Source organism: Buceros rhinoceros, unplaced genomic scaffold (genome assembly GCF_000710305.1).
Source record: "Buceros rhinoceros silvestris isolate BGI_N320 unplaced genomic scaffold, ASM71030v1 scaffold7325, whole genome shotgun sequence".
NCBI lineage: Eukaryota > Metazoa > Chordata > Aves > Bucerotiformes > Bucerotidae > Buceros > Buceros rhinoceros.
The window spans coordinates 74,263-92,155 of record NW_010413351.1 but is presented as its reverse complement, the minus strand read 5'-3'; the positions used below and the strand labels follow the sequence as shown (position 1 = coordinate 92,155).

General features: G+C 39.6%; 1 protein-coding gene across 1 annotated transcript in view; it reads right to left on the bottom strand.

Annotated features, from left to right (window-relative positions):
• B3GNTL1 (UDP-GlcNAc:betaGal beta-1,3-N-acetylglucosaminyltransferase-like 1) overlaps window positions 1–17,893 on the bottom strand; it is a 109,539-nt gene that overhangs the window by 21,399 nt on the left and 70,247 nt on the right. The window contains exons 6-7 of the mRNA XM_010136692.1: window positions 11,995–12,090; window positions 3,635–3,759 (exon numbers count right to left, since the gene is read on the bottom strand). Of these exons, the coding sequence (XP_010134994.1) occupies window positions 3,635–3,759; window positions 11,995–12,090 (221 nt within the window). The remainder of the gene's footprint in view (window positions 1–3,634; window positions 3,760–11,994; window positions 12,091–17,893) is intronic.

Sequence of the window (17,893 nt, the reverse complement as noted above, 5' to 3'; positions counted from 1 at the left end):
TTCCTGCACTCATCTGCGACACGAGCCCCACACCTCCCAGTACCTCTACAACAACCAAATGTGTGTTTCAGACCAAGTGCCTGTTTCCCTCTGCTTAAATGACACTGGAAGCTTCTAGTGCCTGACACCAGATGGTTTCAATAGATTACGTACTTTTGGTTATTTCAGCAGAACGAGCTCTTACAATATTACACTCATTCGGAACACACAGCATATGAGATTACTGTACGCCTTGTAGGAACACTTCACATTTTCTGCATAAAAGGTAATCACCTCAATCTCAGATGGAAGGTATGAACTTTATTTTCTGCGTATATTAAACTTCTCTTGACCAAAGGCTTGTAAATCACTACACAGATTAGCTACCTGCCCCAACTGCCTGCCTTCAAGTGCAGCACTACCTGGAGACAAGTACGTTTTACTGCTCATCTTGTCCCATGCTGACTCTTATCTCGCAATGAGGTACATTGTTTTATACACAGTTCCTTCTTCTCCCCTTTGGCAAGATCAAAATCTATGAATTTTACACTGCTTTTATCACACACCAAACTTACTAGAGCACTTTTCAGTATAAAGCCAGCTCTGACAGTGTATGAAATCAGTGCAATGTAGCTGTGGAGCAAAATGTACGCGCAGCCCCAGGATACAAGCTGTAATGTAAGATAAAATGATTTTCATCTGAGAGATACTGTACGTGGGATCTCGTGTTGTAAATTCCTGGTGGAAAAGAAGTTTCTCAAAACTTGTCTTGCTCATTCACATGCAGCAGGTATCCATCACAGACCTCAGATGAAATGATGAGAATGTTATATTTCTGTATGCACCCAATGAAGTCTAAATATAGACACCGCACTTCATTCTGATTCTGTCACACACCCAAAACATTTAATAATGCAGTCTGATGCCTCCAGGGTACAGAAAAATGCAAGTATGATTTTGTTTCAGGCTTCACAGATATTTTCATGTCTAGATATCTGTTCCAGAAGGATACTAATCATAGGAAATGACTTAAAAATCATTAGTGATTATAATTATACATACTAAATAAAAAATCCTAAACGTTTGTCAAGTAGTTTTACAGGTATTTTAGGAGGCCTAAAAATGCAAAATCAGGCATTTTTTCCTCTGAACAGTAATGAAAGAGACTCATGTAAACTGAAATCAGCTCATAGTAGGCTATGAACAACTACTGTCTTTGCTGAAAAGATTGAATCAGGCACCTTTGCATGAACGAGTCCAGTTAAACAGCTCTAATCTTTAGAATGAAACTAGGCTTAAACAGTTAAAAAAACAACCAAAAAACCACCCACAACTTTCCTACAGGCATAACTTTGCTCTCAGACAAGATATTAATCTAGTTGGTACTGCTTCCAAATCCAGGTCTAGGCTAACCCTGAAAATCAAAGACGACATAGGGCAATGGTGAAAGGCAAAATGCCACAGAAAATGCTCAAACAAAACACACCATGAAAAAAACAGACTTCCGGAAAAGGCAGAATACACATTAAACAAGGTGGGGCGACCAAAAGGCAAATTAGGATAGACCCAGTTTAAATTATACACTTGTGATGACTCCATTAATGACTTTTTGCTCAATGCACCTCAGTCTTCAGAAACAACTGCTAGCCACCCCTTCTCAACTTCGGCAACAAACATGGGAACAAGCCAGTAAGAGGAGATGTTACACAACCTCCCATCTGAAAGTTCACACGAACCATTAACAGTAGTACCAGCGAAAAGCCAACAGGAAGAACGGCCAGTCTGACTTCTTCGAACGAGACAAGAAAGGCGCCAATTTGGACAGGCAAACCGCACATCTGAAACAGCTTACAGGATTTCCACATTCTCACAGCGTGTTGTAATTCAGGGTGCTTGTGCCACACAACCTTGTAGATCTGAATAAGCAACAGCTTGCCGTAAATTCAAAACAAACTCCTTTCCAAGAATAAGATGTTTTCCCACAGACACAAGCACCAGGCTTCCAAGAGTTCTCGCATCCCATGATGCGTGGCTGAAAAGTTTGTAACCAACTGCCAAAATGATCACACACTATAAGAGGGGGAAAAACCCTTTAAACACCAGGAAAAAGGAAAATAATTTACCTCTGTTTGTTTGCAAAACCTAAAGTACATCTTTTTGCTTGCAATGACTGTTTCGGAGTGAAAGGATTTTATACACATGTATACATATATATGTATTTATAAAGACCTAGAGCAACACTAACCATGAGGCGTATATTTATGCCAGCATACTGTAGTATTTACAGTAATACAGTTATATTCAACTAAGATGCACGTAAAAATGTTTAGTTTTATGAGTCAGTTTTACAAAGCCATATAAATGGGACTGACTGAAAAGCGTATTTGGATCATTAATCAGTAAGAAAACAGTTCTCTTAATTACCACTGTGATTCTGGTGTGGGACTCCTAAAGGACAGTAAAATTCACATCATTTTTCATTAATATCAATGCATAAGAGAAAGAGACAACTTTGGCTCAGCTTGCAGGACTTCTGATCAGAAAGAACACCTTTGCTGGGTAAAATGAGCATGTAGAAGAATCAGCACTCAACAATTAACACTTCCTTTAGAGGCACACAGCCCTGGAAAAGCAGTAGGCAACAGCTTACAAAGAAGCACCTGAGATAATGACTTTTAAACATCCTCAGCTATTTTTCAAACTTCATTATTTGATTTAGGTGGTTTAGACCTTTTAAAGTACTGAAATAACATATGTAAATGCAGCACATTATCAGATGGGAGGTTTAGGTTTTCTTGGTTTTTCCAAATGAAGTTTCTCGTTAGTATTACAAGTTTCTGTTTATTTTTTTAAAACTGAGACAGTTCATTTTGAAATTAAGCTTTTAAAATAAAAAAATATTTACATTATGGTTCACATGGCAAAAATTACAAGAATCAAAACCTCACATATTAAAAATGCTAATTAAAAACCCCAATAAAATGTCACCACTTGCAGACGTTACTGCTTCACTGCTCGCTGTTGCCATGTTGAGCAGCTGAGACACATGATCATACAAAGTATTCTTAATCTGCTTTGAGGGTAAGAAACTCAGATGCTTTAGATAAGCAGGGAGGTTATTTGGGCAGATTGTGAGCTCCCAAGCAATCAGTTAGAGAGTCTCAGCTCAAGAATGGTAACTGGAAGCTGAAAAGAGTCCTGTTGTGATGCAGCCAAAAATGCTTCATTACTTTTACCACACCTATTGTGACATTATTTCAAAAACAGTTGCAAAGATGAAACAATTTCTTAGAATTTTTGTCAAATGTTAAGTGCCCCCAGCCCATTCCTGCCTAAATCATTGAACACGGGTACCCTAACAGCGGACGGGCGACAGGATCCCAACCACAGATTTCAGTTCATCATTTCAATTCCAGCATTACAGCATGTTACGCAAAAGCAAATTACAGCAAGAGCCTCTACCACCACCAAAAGAGGACATCACCACCACACTACGTCATGCTTGCTTTTTAGCCTTTTTTGCAAAAACAAACCAAACAAACAATTAAAGACTAGACAATTACTTTGCTGTGCGATGTCTTGGAAGTGATTAAGCATCTTTGCTGCCAATAAAGATGAAACTAATTTTTCAGCTCTACCAAAAAACGCCACTTACTCTAGGACAGAATGAGTTGCAGCCTGCAGGTGGTACCGGTACAGCAGGAGGCAATGGTTTACTCGGAAGACTTCACCGCCTTTTTCGATATGTTTATAGAAAAACAACAGATCTTCTGGAACACCCTGCAAGAGAAGCAGTTATTTCAAAGCAGGAAGTGACCAGTTCTCAGAGCTACATCAGAAGACACGTTTTATTTTTCTGCCAATTGAATAAGGTTTAACATAATTTTATTCATATTATTTCTGCATGTCTCCATGAAGTTATCTAACAGGTCACTAAACAAACGAACCTGTAGAAAAGATCAAACTATTACAAAGAGCTATAGAACAGTGGTATCTAAAAATGAAGTCAAGCTGACCACAAGGACAGAGGTGGAAAACAAACATCATCTCATTTTGACAGGGATTTAAAGCTTGGTACAGATTAGTGCCCAAAGAGGGAAACCAGCTGCTAAACAGTTCACGAAGCCTGAAGTGCCACATAACAGAACCATTTACAGAAAGGGATCAGTGACTTCACAAGAGAGTTTTTCAATTTTTCTTGAATTATCCTTCTTTCTTGCATGGCACATTCTTCCTTAACAGGACTGCAACAATACCGCTGAAACACTGCAAGAAGAAAATCTCCTCAAATTGTGGATCTATCGGGGTCCAAGAAATATGAGAGAAATTAGAGAATATTCATGATCACATGCAACATTTCCAGGTAAAAATCAGAAAATGCCAGAGATACGTTGTCAGAAGGACAATCTTATGGCACGTAGTATTCAATTACACGTCAGCACCTGAAAGTATAAACCCGCCTTTAAAAGATACAGCCCTATAGTGAAAGTAAAAAAGCAGCATCTATTTATATTTTGCAATGGTGCAGTTTCTTGAAATACAGCTAAAACATTTTTCCATTTAAATACAGATTTTTCTTTCCTCCAACCCAGTGTTTAAGAGGTCACATGATTTTATCAGGCTAAAAATCTCTGATATCTAAAACTAGGTGGCCCAAATAAAATATTTAAGTGTAGCATCAGCAAAAAACTAAAGGATAATATGACTAAGTTGAGAGGGAAAAGCAAAAGAAGGTAAAGATACCAAAACACATTTCTTTCTGTAGGCAGTACCGCATACATGAATAATAGGGGCATAAGCCTCAACCTCAAATTTAGGCATTCCATTTCAACACAGCAAAATAACAGAAGTCAAAGTTTAAAACAATATATATATTTTTTTTTAATTATTTTTTCCACCATTATCACAGCTTCTGAGTTTCTTCCATAATAAAAAAAAAAGGAGATACTCTCATTAAAGTGCTGGACACAAAACCACTCTGTGGTTTCTTCTGGCTTTCTAGTTACTTGAGCACCATGGTCCAGTGACTGTTTCTCATACCCACCACACTGAGCAGCCGAGGGGATGTGGGGAGGGGAAGAGAAGTGAGACCAAAACAAAAGCTTTGAACCCTGGAAAACAAACCAAAACACTCAGCTGAACATATGCGTCTTGGGAGAAACCAGGACCAAACCCAGCTCTGTGCTCCGCGGCTCCGGACTCCACTGTGTGATAGATTGATTGATTGAAGACACTGAATTGGGCCACACTCCCAGATTCTGAACAAAACGGATTCTGATCTGACTGCTGCTGAGGGCAGCTTCTCTGTCGCTATTGTTTGTCTGTGTAGATATTTGTCTGGCTTCTAGGTTAAGAGCGATGCAGAAGAAAACTTTCACAGAAGTTCATAGAATTTATGCTTTATATGAACCTACTTGGAAAGCCACAGAAGAAATCTTAGGGGAGGTGGAGTAGCAGACAGCAACCACAGTCATGAAGAATGTAAGAAAAACACAAACTCAATTTTTTTCCATTTATCTCTTAGCCCTTTCTATCTTTTTCTTATTCTGGACTTTAAAGGAAATACTGAAAGTCGGCAGCGAAGTTTAAACCTTTTTCTCTTTTCTGGTCACATACTAGACCAGGTCAGGCAGAGCACAAATTTTGTGGCACATACTAGCTGACTGCAGTAGTCGCATTTTGATTCAGATACGTGATTACATCACATACAGAGCTGCAATTCATTTTCTTTTGGATAAGCATTTACTTTATTCAAGATAACCATTAATACGCATATTAAAAAGGGAGAGTTACTGCAAACGTAAAAGGATCTTTCAAAATGCCGTTTGATGCCGAGTGCTCTTTTGCTTTACTTTAACTGGCAGAAATACTCTGAACTAAAGCACACGCAGCCCTTGGAACGAGCAGGTGCCTTGTACTGCTCAGCAGTGGCCTCTCACATTACAAAGGAGCGGCACTGCCCGGCCTTTTTCAGGGGAGGAAAGATGTTGCCTGTGTTATAGATCCTGCAGGGACGGGACTTCCTACGGCTCTTGAGCGTGTACATTTGTTGCAATACAAGAGTTTCTTCCCAATTGAGACGTAATATTGGATCCAGATGGTATTTTAAACATCAGGAATCTCTGTCAAACACCACAGCTTTCAAACAAAAAGCTGTTTAACCACTAAAGGGATATTTTACTGTATTTTTGGAAACTTAATACTAGCTAAAAGTATCGATTAACAATCCAGCATTTCAGCAATGGGCTACCACATAAATAGTTTTCAGCATTAATAAGTACAATTAAATTGCACTGTTTACATGTTACTGGACTACACACAGAATTTTCCACATTATAGGCGAACCCAACCCTACATCTCTGCTGCACTAAGGGATAAACTCACCAGCCTGCCTCACTCTCAGTTATGCTCACCAGCTGCTGGTTACACTCCTGGTGGAAACCAGAGCCCGCGCCTGCTCTGTTCTAAGCACCACGCGCTAGCCGTATGCAAAACCATCGTGCACTTCAACATACCACTAGCGAATGTGTGAAGGATCTGCGTTTGCCCGAATTTTGGGCAGGTATCACTTGCTGTGCTGATGGTTGGCCATACAGACGATGGGACTGATTGTGTACACACAATAGGATGTCAAGCAGAACCTAACCTGCGTTCAGGTAATTTGTTCAGGGACCAAACTAAATGCTCTATGATTCTTCTCTCGTCATCTTCTCGTTGCTCGCTGTTTCCCACTCCTCGCAGACCACTATGCATGAAGCAGTGCACCAGCTGCCATGTCCTCAACATACGTGTTTGGCAAGGAGGTACAAACTACCTACCACCAAAACAAGCAATTCGGGCTACAATTTTTGCAGCTCCACCATCAGTAATGGTGACAAGCACCAGCATTCTAATCAGCAATTTTTTGAGGACCTCTAGTGAAAGAGTGGCCCTCTGAGCAATCTGTACCCTGGTGAGAGATCATGTTATAGCCCTGGGATGACCAACAGCAACTACTGCAGAACTTCAGGCTGGCAGAAGCCTTTTCTTTTGGTCACTTGGACAGAACTTACCATTAGACTGTACAGGCATAAACATACGGTAAGAGCTGCCTTTTATTGCTAAACCTAATGAAGGAGATTGATTCTGTGACAGAATCAACCTTTCCCAACTTCCTCATCCTTCTCTTTTCCCTCATTCACTTCTCTGTCGTCTTGGATACTCTTCCCCTGGCCTCTTCCAGCTGACAGGTACTCTGCTGGAGGTGGCAGATCCTTGTGAGCAAAGCCAGTGGAGATTTACCCTGCACAGAGCACTCGAACTAGTGGACATGGGAAGTCTAACAATGTTTTCCACTTTGAGAACAAATTACTTATTTCAAGGCGAATAGTCACCAGGGGTATGCAAGCCAACCAACCACAAGCTAAGCCCATATTACATAGCTATTAATAGCTTCTCTCAGCATCATCCATGATATTCTTCAGTCTCTCTGCAGATCTTTCACTTCTTTTTTTGGCTCCCATCCAAATTGTCTTTACATCACTCTGCCTTGATTTTCAGACCTGAAGCCTGTAGCACTTACTTCACTGTTTGGGAAATAACAGGTTAGAGGAAACTGCAAAAGATTGCTTTCATCCAAATGGATTGGCACAGAGAAATTAAGTTAAAGATGATGAGGGAGTCAACTGGAAAGGAGACAGTAAATTCTACATGATATTTAATAACAGACTAGCAAAATATGTCATTAGACGTGGGGTATGGGGTGAGTTTTCAAATAGCTTATAAAGTGTAATTAATCATTGGCTCCACTTGTTCTTTCCTTTTTAGATCAAATACTGATCTTGTTCAGACTTAACTACACCAAGCCAAAAACATTAGGGCCTGTGTTTAATCCAGATTTTTTCCCAGAGCACCTTCATAGGTTATTTGACAGACAGCCCATATTTTAATTTATGTCCAAGAAACCAAATTCCTACTTAGCTTTTTACCTTTCAGACAGTACAGTAACTGGAGGGAAGAACATTTGTGTGTTCTGGCAGAGAAAAGTGGAAAAATGCCTTAGTTAGTGCCTAATAGCCTGTGAAGTTATCTTAGAGCTCTGTAGCATGTGCTGCAGTCCCCTGTGCACCACAGGATACTTTGACACCTCTTCAATTCGTGTTTTTTGTGACCTTTTATCACAAAAACAGATCAAAACTGAGCTCCAGACACTTTGTTCAGTTTGTGTTCAGAAAGGCCAGTGGCAGCTTATAATCTGCTATTCCATCTGGGGCTCATTAAGAGTAATTTCCCCCTGTTTACACTTTGTGATTAGTTTAGAACTTGAGGCTGTCACTCTATTTTTAGTTTTCATGTACTTAAAAAGGAAAATTAAATACAAAGGTGACAGGAAGTTTGCAACGAAGGTGTGGTAAAACTCTAGAGAAAGAAACAAGTGGGACATATTACAGTCAGAAATAATACTGCTAGAATGAAGCCAAGACTCCGCGGTTCGCCACTCTTGCATGGAGTGGAGCCTGCAGGTCAGCTGTGCTCATCTATACAGCTCTTAACTGCACTCAAGCCTTCTGAGAGCATTGATCCAGAGCTACACGTTCAGTGGGTTTAGCTTAGTGCCATTACAGCCATGCGACTAGAACAAAAGGACAATGCACCAAGAGACAAAGTGCCTTCCCAGTGACCTCCACTTGGACATTAGCAGCAAACAAAATCTGCTGTCCACCTGAAGAACGCATTTTGGTAGAAGTACACAAGGTCGGTCGGATGCAGTTGCAAAATGTAGGTTTTCTATGAAAATTGAAGTGCACTGTTAAATATAGGAAGCAGTAACTCTGCTTAGCTAGTAACAGACACCGCATCTACCACTGCACATGACTAAGTTCCCTACTTTAACAGATTAAATAGCTTCAAAACCTGCTTTTCATATTATACAAAACAAGTACATTTTTTCCTCAGCATATCTTTTTGTGACACTTTTGGAAACAGTCATGACTTCTCAGGAATGCTGCTAGCTGTTGGAAGACACCAAAGAGGACAGGAGCAAACCCAATCGTGTGGGTAAGTTGCACGCTGATTTTCCAGTGTGAGTTCTGAAGGGTTTAGTCAAGCCCTGGCTACTTCTCTCAGTAAGGAAGTACTGCACTCTTTAACTGGATCAGACGGATTAAAAGGAAATAATCTCCCTGTTATCTCCTAAAAAATTAAGTCAGAAATATGGTTCACGTGACTCTCCTCCTGGCAGCAGATACTACCTAAAATGTTACTTTATGGCTACTGACCATTTCTGTTGTATTATCTTAGTCTCAGGACACCCTCAGAACTTGCTAAAATCAACTATGTTTTAGTACTTCTGGTTTAATTATTATATATCAGAGACTGCACAAATAATGCCTCTACCATTACAGTCAGTTAGTGCATACAGCAAACCTGGCAGGTTCTTAGCCACCATTTATGAAGACACTATTCAGGATTTTGCTTGCACGTTGCCACAGTGATTACACAAAATGAATCCATTTCCAACAATGGCAGGTCTTGCCCAGAAAGAACTTTATTTCTAAAAGCCATCTTGTAAATATTTCAGAAAATCTGTTTCACATAAAGCTTGGATAGACAGAGAGTCATGTGTGTATCTAACTGTAATTGAAAAAAAATACACCATAGCTTACATATTTATATTGTATTAGTCCTCCCATACTATTAACATCAGCATCAAACCACAAGTTATTCCATGGCAGAATTATCTTCCGTTTGTTCTAAGCCCTGAAATATGAAGAACAGGTGTTTGGATTTAATTCCAAATGAGAAACGCAGCTTTTTGGCATGGAAACAGTTCAGCAAAGGGAGGAGGCTGAAATGTGGAGATTTGTTGGCCTGTTTCTGTGTTTACTTGCAGCAACATGACATTGCAGGTCACACTGTTAAATACTAACCCCAAAATGGAGATGCAAGTGATCAAATTAACATAGTCAGACCCCAGGTCAGGTCAGAACATACACGCACAAGGGTTACACGCTTAGCAGTACTCAGAACTAGTTTATAACAGCTCTGATACACAGAGAAATATCTTCCTTTGCCTCAGAGGAATTCTTTTCAAATTAGAATGAGTTAGATCAATGCTAAATACTTTACAGCGCCAAATGCTGAAATACTTAGGACTTGATTTGGTGTCCTCTAAACCTACATAGGACAAAGGTTTGACTTCATTGCTTCTGTTCACTGCTTTGTTCAGACCTGTTGTCACCCTTGTTCCTAGGGTATTGTTTTGAAGGTCTGCTGTATCAGCCAGAGTTTGAGTTTTGACGTGTTGGACGTTTCACAATAAGGACAACAGAAAGTTTAACTTATCACTGGTAATTTTTAAAACTAGAAGGACATATCACGCATTGTGTCTGAAAAATCATTAGGATTGAGATTGTCAGTGTATTACATCTGAATAACCAGTGGCACAGTCCCTACACAATTAAATATAAAGCAAAACAAAGGAAAAAAATCCACCAAAAAACAGAACAAAGAGAAAAAACCCGAAGACTAAGAGCGAAAAGCACAGAACAATAGTCTGTTTAAGTTAACCTCTTGAACTTTATCATTAGGCTTGCTGTTCTATTGTTGTTCCTGTGGTTTAGCTTGCTTGCTTTCTTTTTGGAGCTTACTAACAATGCTCCAGAAGTTAAGTCAAACATTCTTCAGAGAATGAAAATACAATGATAAGGAATAATAATAAAAAAGAAATAAAGAGCATGGGTCAGTGAATGTAGATTTTACTGGGAGTCAGGCACCATTCCCAGCTCTGCCACTCACCCACTGTGTAATTAAGGGCAAATCTTTTCACCACTCTAAATTCTGTTCTCAGTCTGCCGACTCTTTAAATTAAACTTTTGTTGGCAGCCCAAAGAATAATATTTGTATATCCTCATATATATATATACACATGTATATGTCTGAGTGTATATATACACACGGCATGGCACAGGAGAGCTCTGTTTAGAGGCTATAAAAAGAATAATAATCATAATCTGTTGAAGCTTAAATAATAAAATAGGAAATAGCCTGAGCAGGTTTTTTTTAAGAGTATTATTAAATGAAGACTTTCCAATAAAAATTCAGAACCACCCATCCTAGCCCTAAAATCTCACCAAAACCACTGGAAGCAAAACCCCTCAGGTCCAAAACCACAGAATGGTTCCAAATGCATCTGAATTAGATCTACTTGCCAACATATTTCTAGTACCACCACAATAAATACTGCCAACAGACACCCCTGGATTTTATTTCATAAACATGCTGATGAACCTAAAACAACCAAATTGAACTCAGACAGGAAATCTATAAAGAAAAAGAAAGCTAACTGTCAGTGGCAGAACAATTCCCAGATAAGAGTTGTTTAATTTGTAACCTCTGTCCTGATCCTTGAGGAAAAGCTGCTTGACATGTTCCAAAGACAAGCCTGAGAACGAAGATTGCCAAGTGGCTATGAGACAAGTGAATAAATGAGATTTAATGATCATGGGATTATGGCACATTGTGACCTCCCCTTCTTCATCTCAGCCATATAAACCTTTCCCCTTCGAGGATGCATTACCATCTCTTTGCCATCCTGCACCTTTCTTCCCTTCCAGTTTCTTTCACCAAATCTACCATTCAGAGATGGTTCATAATGGAACTAGGAGCTGACTTTCATTTAGCTTCCAGATCTGCTGCACCTATTTCAGGGACTGAAGAGGAGCTTCAGTGTCTGAAACCTTCTTTATTTTTTCCAGCTATGCTGACATATCTAACAAATCAGTTAGATTTACCCACAAAGTCCATTTCAGTTACATCCTTCAATCACCAGTTATCCCAAAAAACCTGTACTTGGTTAACAACTGTTTTTACACAAACTAAACACATATATGGTACAACCTAGATGGTTTCAGACCTCAGTTTTTATCTATACCACTTTGCCTAGTTTCTTAATAACAGGTTTACGGCTTTCAGAGGCTGTTAAACAAACAGATGGTTCCTGGACTACAGATCATCCATATCATCTGCAGCACTCACCTTTCCACCCTCATCAAATTTGCCCACGTGAAAAAACCATTCTCGAGAACAGAACCAGGTTGGCATGATCACAGTAGGTCCATGGGAGGTAAACACCTAGGATGAAGGAGAAGAAGGTCAGTTTTCATTAACAGAATGTCAAAACCAGCATCTGTTGGGGAACAAACTAGACCTTCTGCATTCACCTCAAATCCCACAAACACCCCTCCAGCAATTCTAAGCACTGAGAAATGCAAATGCTTAAAATTTAGCATGTGTTTAGTGTTTAAACTGTGGTATATACCAGAACCTTCGAGTTGTCCTAGCCCAACAGATGAATCCACTTGCTGTTTCATATTCCATAACCTTCTCTTCTATCCTAAGTTGCAACATGCAGAGCACAACACACTTTATTTTAAATCCGGGTAAGTATACCAGAAATGGCACTTCTGTTAATAATGGTGATGTTGATATTGAAGTGAATGAATTGAGAAGAATCTTAAAAGTTAAAGTTCTTAAACTTAACCCTACAATTGTGCGTTGATTTTCCATTTTATATTCCTTATAAATATATTAAGTAGGAACTTTTGTTGATCTTTCATTTCTGCCAAAGACAATTAAATCTCAGTTAAGATTGGACATTTATTTTAAACTTTATCAGAGCACTACGGATTCGCTACCCAGTGGTACCTGCCTTAAAAGGTTATTGGAAAGAAAATGCTCTAGAGACTGAAAAGAGAGTGACTATGAATTTCATCCTCTTGACTAGTGACAGCCACGAACTACACAAATCAGTCTTTGCAGTGTTAAACAAACTTGTTGTAAACACAACCATGAAACAAACCAGAATCTGGATTAGGGAAGGTAAACTGGTTCTTTCTTTTATTACAAGATGAAGCATCTAGCCAAACAAGAGACTGAACTTGTCAAACAGAGCGTGTAAAATTAAGGCAGGACACTGTGGCTGCTTCCAAGAATGACAGGAAATAAAGAGCACAGCCTGGTTTACAAGGGCAGAAGAAAAACGTCAATTGCTGCCAGTCTTCAAACAATAATGAAAATGCTGGTCTTACGAGCAGATGATTTCATAGCATGCTATAGCGGCAATATTAATATTCCTGGATAGCTGAAATTCTTAAACAATGCATGAATGTAAATTTTGACATGTGCGTCTAAGCATTTACATTTTAAAGGTGCTCCTTATGATTTCAAGCTGGGATGGAGCTCCTTAAACTCTTACGTCTTTTAACGCAACTTCTATTTCAACTCAGTTCTATACAGACACTTAAACCAACTCTCCAAACAAATTAGACTGGAAATCTTATCAAAATTCAGCAGGTGATCTACTCCCTCTTTTCTTACGGCAGGAACCTCCTGAAACAGGCATCTGCTTTAGGGTGCACCACACTGCACGTCACCTCCAGGAACACAATGACAGAACCTCACTGTCCGCACAAGGGTCCAGGGCAACTCATCTCCAGACAGACAAATCTCAGGCAGAGATGTTTAGTCAGAATAATCCCATCACTTAAGGGCTATGATTTAACACATTGGCAGCTTGCTCATAACCAAAATACATGAGCTTCAGCGGTGCTAAAGTGTCAAAAACTCCCCCCAGAAAGTCAATGGGAGCTTAGAGAGTCAAACAATCCTGGAAAATTAGAGCAGACATAATTAGTCAGTACATGGTTATTAGCTTCACGCTAATTACAAGGGCAATTGAGTATAGCCTGAACCTAACAATGACCAAACAGTAATCCCAAAAGAAAACAACAGGAGGGAGAAAAGCCAGGCTAGAATGCACTGCTCTGAATGAATGAAAAATCTTCAAAAGGCAGTCTTGAGCCTATTGGTATACGTGAGATGTGTTTGGAGAGGCTAGAATGCCATTTCCTCAGCGCAGCCAGGCTCATCAGAGAACATAAATACACTTAATCTTAAATATGCAGCTCAATGTAACTGGTCATGCTCACGTGCAAAGAGCATATGTCCCACATATCTTAGACAATCTGTGTTCCATTGACGTATACTTAAGTGAAACGAAACAGAACAAATTTGAAACACTAAGATAACAAAACCCATCAAAACGTCACTTCTGTTACCACAGATGATGATATGATAATGAAGTTGTAGACCATCACACACTGCATACACTGATGTCTTTTCTAAATCAAACAAGCTCTATGGCTCACTGTCCAGCTCAGAAAAGATACTAGAGGAGAATCACACAGAACTGAGACTGACGATGAGGTGGCTGGATTGCCACATACGGTTTCAGGGTCTTATCCTTCAAAAAAGTCCTGGAACCTGAACAGTACACTGGCTAAGAGTCAATGAATTGGTAAATCAGCTTTTTCTACATGAATATTTAAAATACAACATCAAAATAAACTTCAGGAAATTTGAATGTGTGCTGCTGTCACAATGGATACAGTCATGCTACCTTCTCCCTTGCTATTCTGACAGTAACATTAACAAAGCTGAAATTCTCTTTTTTGTTAACTTAGTTTTCAGCTGGACCTGCTCCCTGATCCAACTAACCACAAAAGCACCAGCGTTACCACAAAGGAGGATGCAGGAGATCAGGGCACCAAATGCGGACAGGACAGCAAGCCCATTCTTCCCAGCAGCAGTACAGATCATCCATAAATAATCTTCAGCCTCATAGGGAGAACTGTGTGCTCCAAGTCTAGACTTACAGTACATCTCTATTAAGAGCTCTCCCACTCCTCCTGCCTCTGGCTATGCTCCCCAGTCACTTAAACAGTGCTGGCACTCACCTGACCCCATCCATGGTCAGCTAGATCCAAGTACTACATCAGTACGAAAGCTATTATTTTTCTTTTTTTGTAGTGCTCATTTTCTATAGCCTCAGCTCTCTGAATCGGTTCACTGTGGGGTCAGACAAGCAATACTGCTGACGTACTGGAGGGGGAAGGAACAAGGTTTGGAGAAGAAAACAAGACCTCCCTTTTTGGTTGTTGCCCACAGTTAATCAGCCCAGCTGTAACCTAAACCCGCACCCTCTGTCTGAATCCATACAGTGATGGGAGAACTGGCTCAGGAAACACGCAACTCCTAACAACTGCATTGAAACACGCCAGCATCTGCCAAGTGTTCAAAAACTACTTTCAAGAGCTTTAGAAATTTCATCTTCAAGAGAATAAAAAATAACAACTACCTTCTGTGGTTTGGAAATCCCAGATTTCAGCTTGGTTTGGTCAGGTGGGAAAGTCTCCTCTGGATTTCTTTGTAGCCTGCTCTTGACAAGGTGTTAAAAAGGGTCGAACTGGCTGACTGTGATAAAAACCGCAACTTCTCAGGTTGTGAGATGGCCACTCAAGATTTTATCCATAAATCTTTTAGATGGCCTGGACTGAAACAAGAGAAGCAAAGCGGACATGCTAGCTTTAATCCGGAAATCAATCAAAAGCAGAATTTGAATTACGATGCAGCTCTCCAACTGCTGTGTTTAGTTTTCTTGGAAATATTCTGCAGCTCTGCCCAATAAATGTCCTGTATCACCTTGGAACCTCAGTGGGTTTTTTTGGTCCTCCTTGAGGAATTTATTCAGTATATTGAAAGCAGTTTAGACCTGTGAACCTTTCACACACAGCTGTATGGGAAGATTTAACGCTCGATAATAGTTGTTATTAATTAGAGGACACTGTATGCTGTAAAGATTATCTAAACATAATCTAGTTGAGTGAAACCAAATTGTTAAAAAACAGCTACAGAGCTTGTAGATGAAGGTATAAGTCTGTTCAGATTTAGAATTCCTAAAGAACACAATGTGTCACAACCAAACTGGAATCCATCTCCGTCAGTTGCCAGGTGACAGAGACGGGCTGGTATTTCAGCACCGTATTTATTAAATTATTTAGAACTTTCACTGTCATCTGGTTTTATTCAAGGATCAAGTGGCAAGTAATTGAAACTGATTTACTCTGGTTTGTTCTTGCTAACTGTTTGTCTATTGAATAACATTCAACTATTACAGACATTCTCTGACAATAAATCCAAATAACAGAGTTGATAAAGTGACTTCCATTTGTTGTGTTTCAAAGCTGTCAACAGCACATGTAACTCCGGTCCATACTGATGCTCACGTCGGGTCCTGTCAGCATGCAATACCAAGTTTAAGTTCCGATACTGGGAAAAGCATTCATCTGTTTACAGCAGCTCTTCAAGGAAAGTTCTATTTCCTGAACCAGCAAATCAAAATCTAACAGCAATGTGCCAAAGGAACGCAGGCAGATGGTGAAACAACCTTATCACATTAGGTCACACAGAATACAGAGAGGAAACCAGGCTGTTCACAAGAGCAACACATTTAATGAAGGCCTTGGACTGCTTTTGCCAATGTAACAAGCCAATTCTCCCAAATACACCACGCAATAAATTCTGCTTATGCTACAGCATTTAAGGAAATTATATCCACACAGATCAAGGAATAGAAACAATCTCCTATCGTATGATAAATAAAGCTTTCCAACACCCAGGGTCACATATTAACATGTCAGAAGGTGAAAAGAAAACAACAGGGGGGGGAAAAAAAAACCCCACACATGGCAAAGGGCCACAATGATTTTTTGAGCTGTAGGCAGACCGTAGCCTAAAAAGCATCACTCCTGACTTAGAAAAAAACCTATATGTTAAGACAGCACTGCATTAATTCAGCAGTGAATGGACCAGGACATCACGACTAAAGAGTAAAGCAAGTTTGTTAGTGTGACAGAAGAGTTATGGAAGGTAGGGAAGAAAAGACCCCTTACCCTACTCCAAAAAAGTATTCAGCAAGTAAGATTTAAAAAAAAATCACAACAAACTATCAAGCTTTAAGGAACTGAAAGCCCAATCTGGTGTGGATTATGTTCAGTTAGTTTATATTGTCCTGAACTGCTCTACCCTTTCCTATGCCTATATAAATAATTGCCTGTATCACCTAATCATTGCTTGCTTTGACGTTAGCTGAAAATCCTGCTCTAAAAAAGCCAGGATCTGGCACAGCAAAAAGTACAGAGTGGAAATAAAACATGCCATGACTCTCCATATGAATTACACATGGTAATTCTGTTACAGGCTTGACTAAAAATCAGCAATACTTAACCTTCACAATCCTAAACTCAATGTAGCAACCAAACTTCTCAAAAAGAAATCAGGAGTCCTGAGAACTGCTAATGCCAGTGAGAGCAGAGAGCTTTCAGCACCCCCAAGAAGGCACTCTAGTACTGCTCCTGCAAAAATTATGACCTGCAGCTCCCCACAATTCCCTCAGGATTTAAAGCCTTAATGAAGGCTGAAATGTTTCACACTTTGCAGGAAACACAGACTCTGCAAGGATGGAACCAATGCAAGCAGCAAGGGTTATAAAAGCTAACTGATCTCTCTTTCTGTCAATCTTCCACACAAACACAGTCCAATGAGCAAATCTGGGTACAAGCTGCAGTAATAACAATTGATGTTTGATACTTACCTACACAGCTACTGTATGACGGACGGTCAACTGTTTTGAAATAGATGTAAAAAGTCTTAGGCTTATTCAAAGGTGCAGACAGTCAATAGTATAGTACAGAACTGCTATGTACGAAGTACGACATGAGCTATGGCGTGCCAGGAATATACATAAATATTTAAAAAAAGAAAGATTCTGCAGTCAAAGTCATTAGAATCCTAGTTACACAGGCTGAACAATAACACTTAAAGTGTTCACTCTCATACATTCACTTTCCTACAGAAGCTTAACCAGAACATAAATGTTAACATATGAAAAGCTGATGTTTGCTTTTTATCTTTTTATGCAGATTGAAAAAAACCCACCCCTATACATTAAAACATTTATTTCAATGCTTTCTAAAGGATACGTCAGTCTCGAGAGACATAATGCATGAATGTCTCATGCAAATCCCTGCTCCTCACT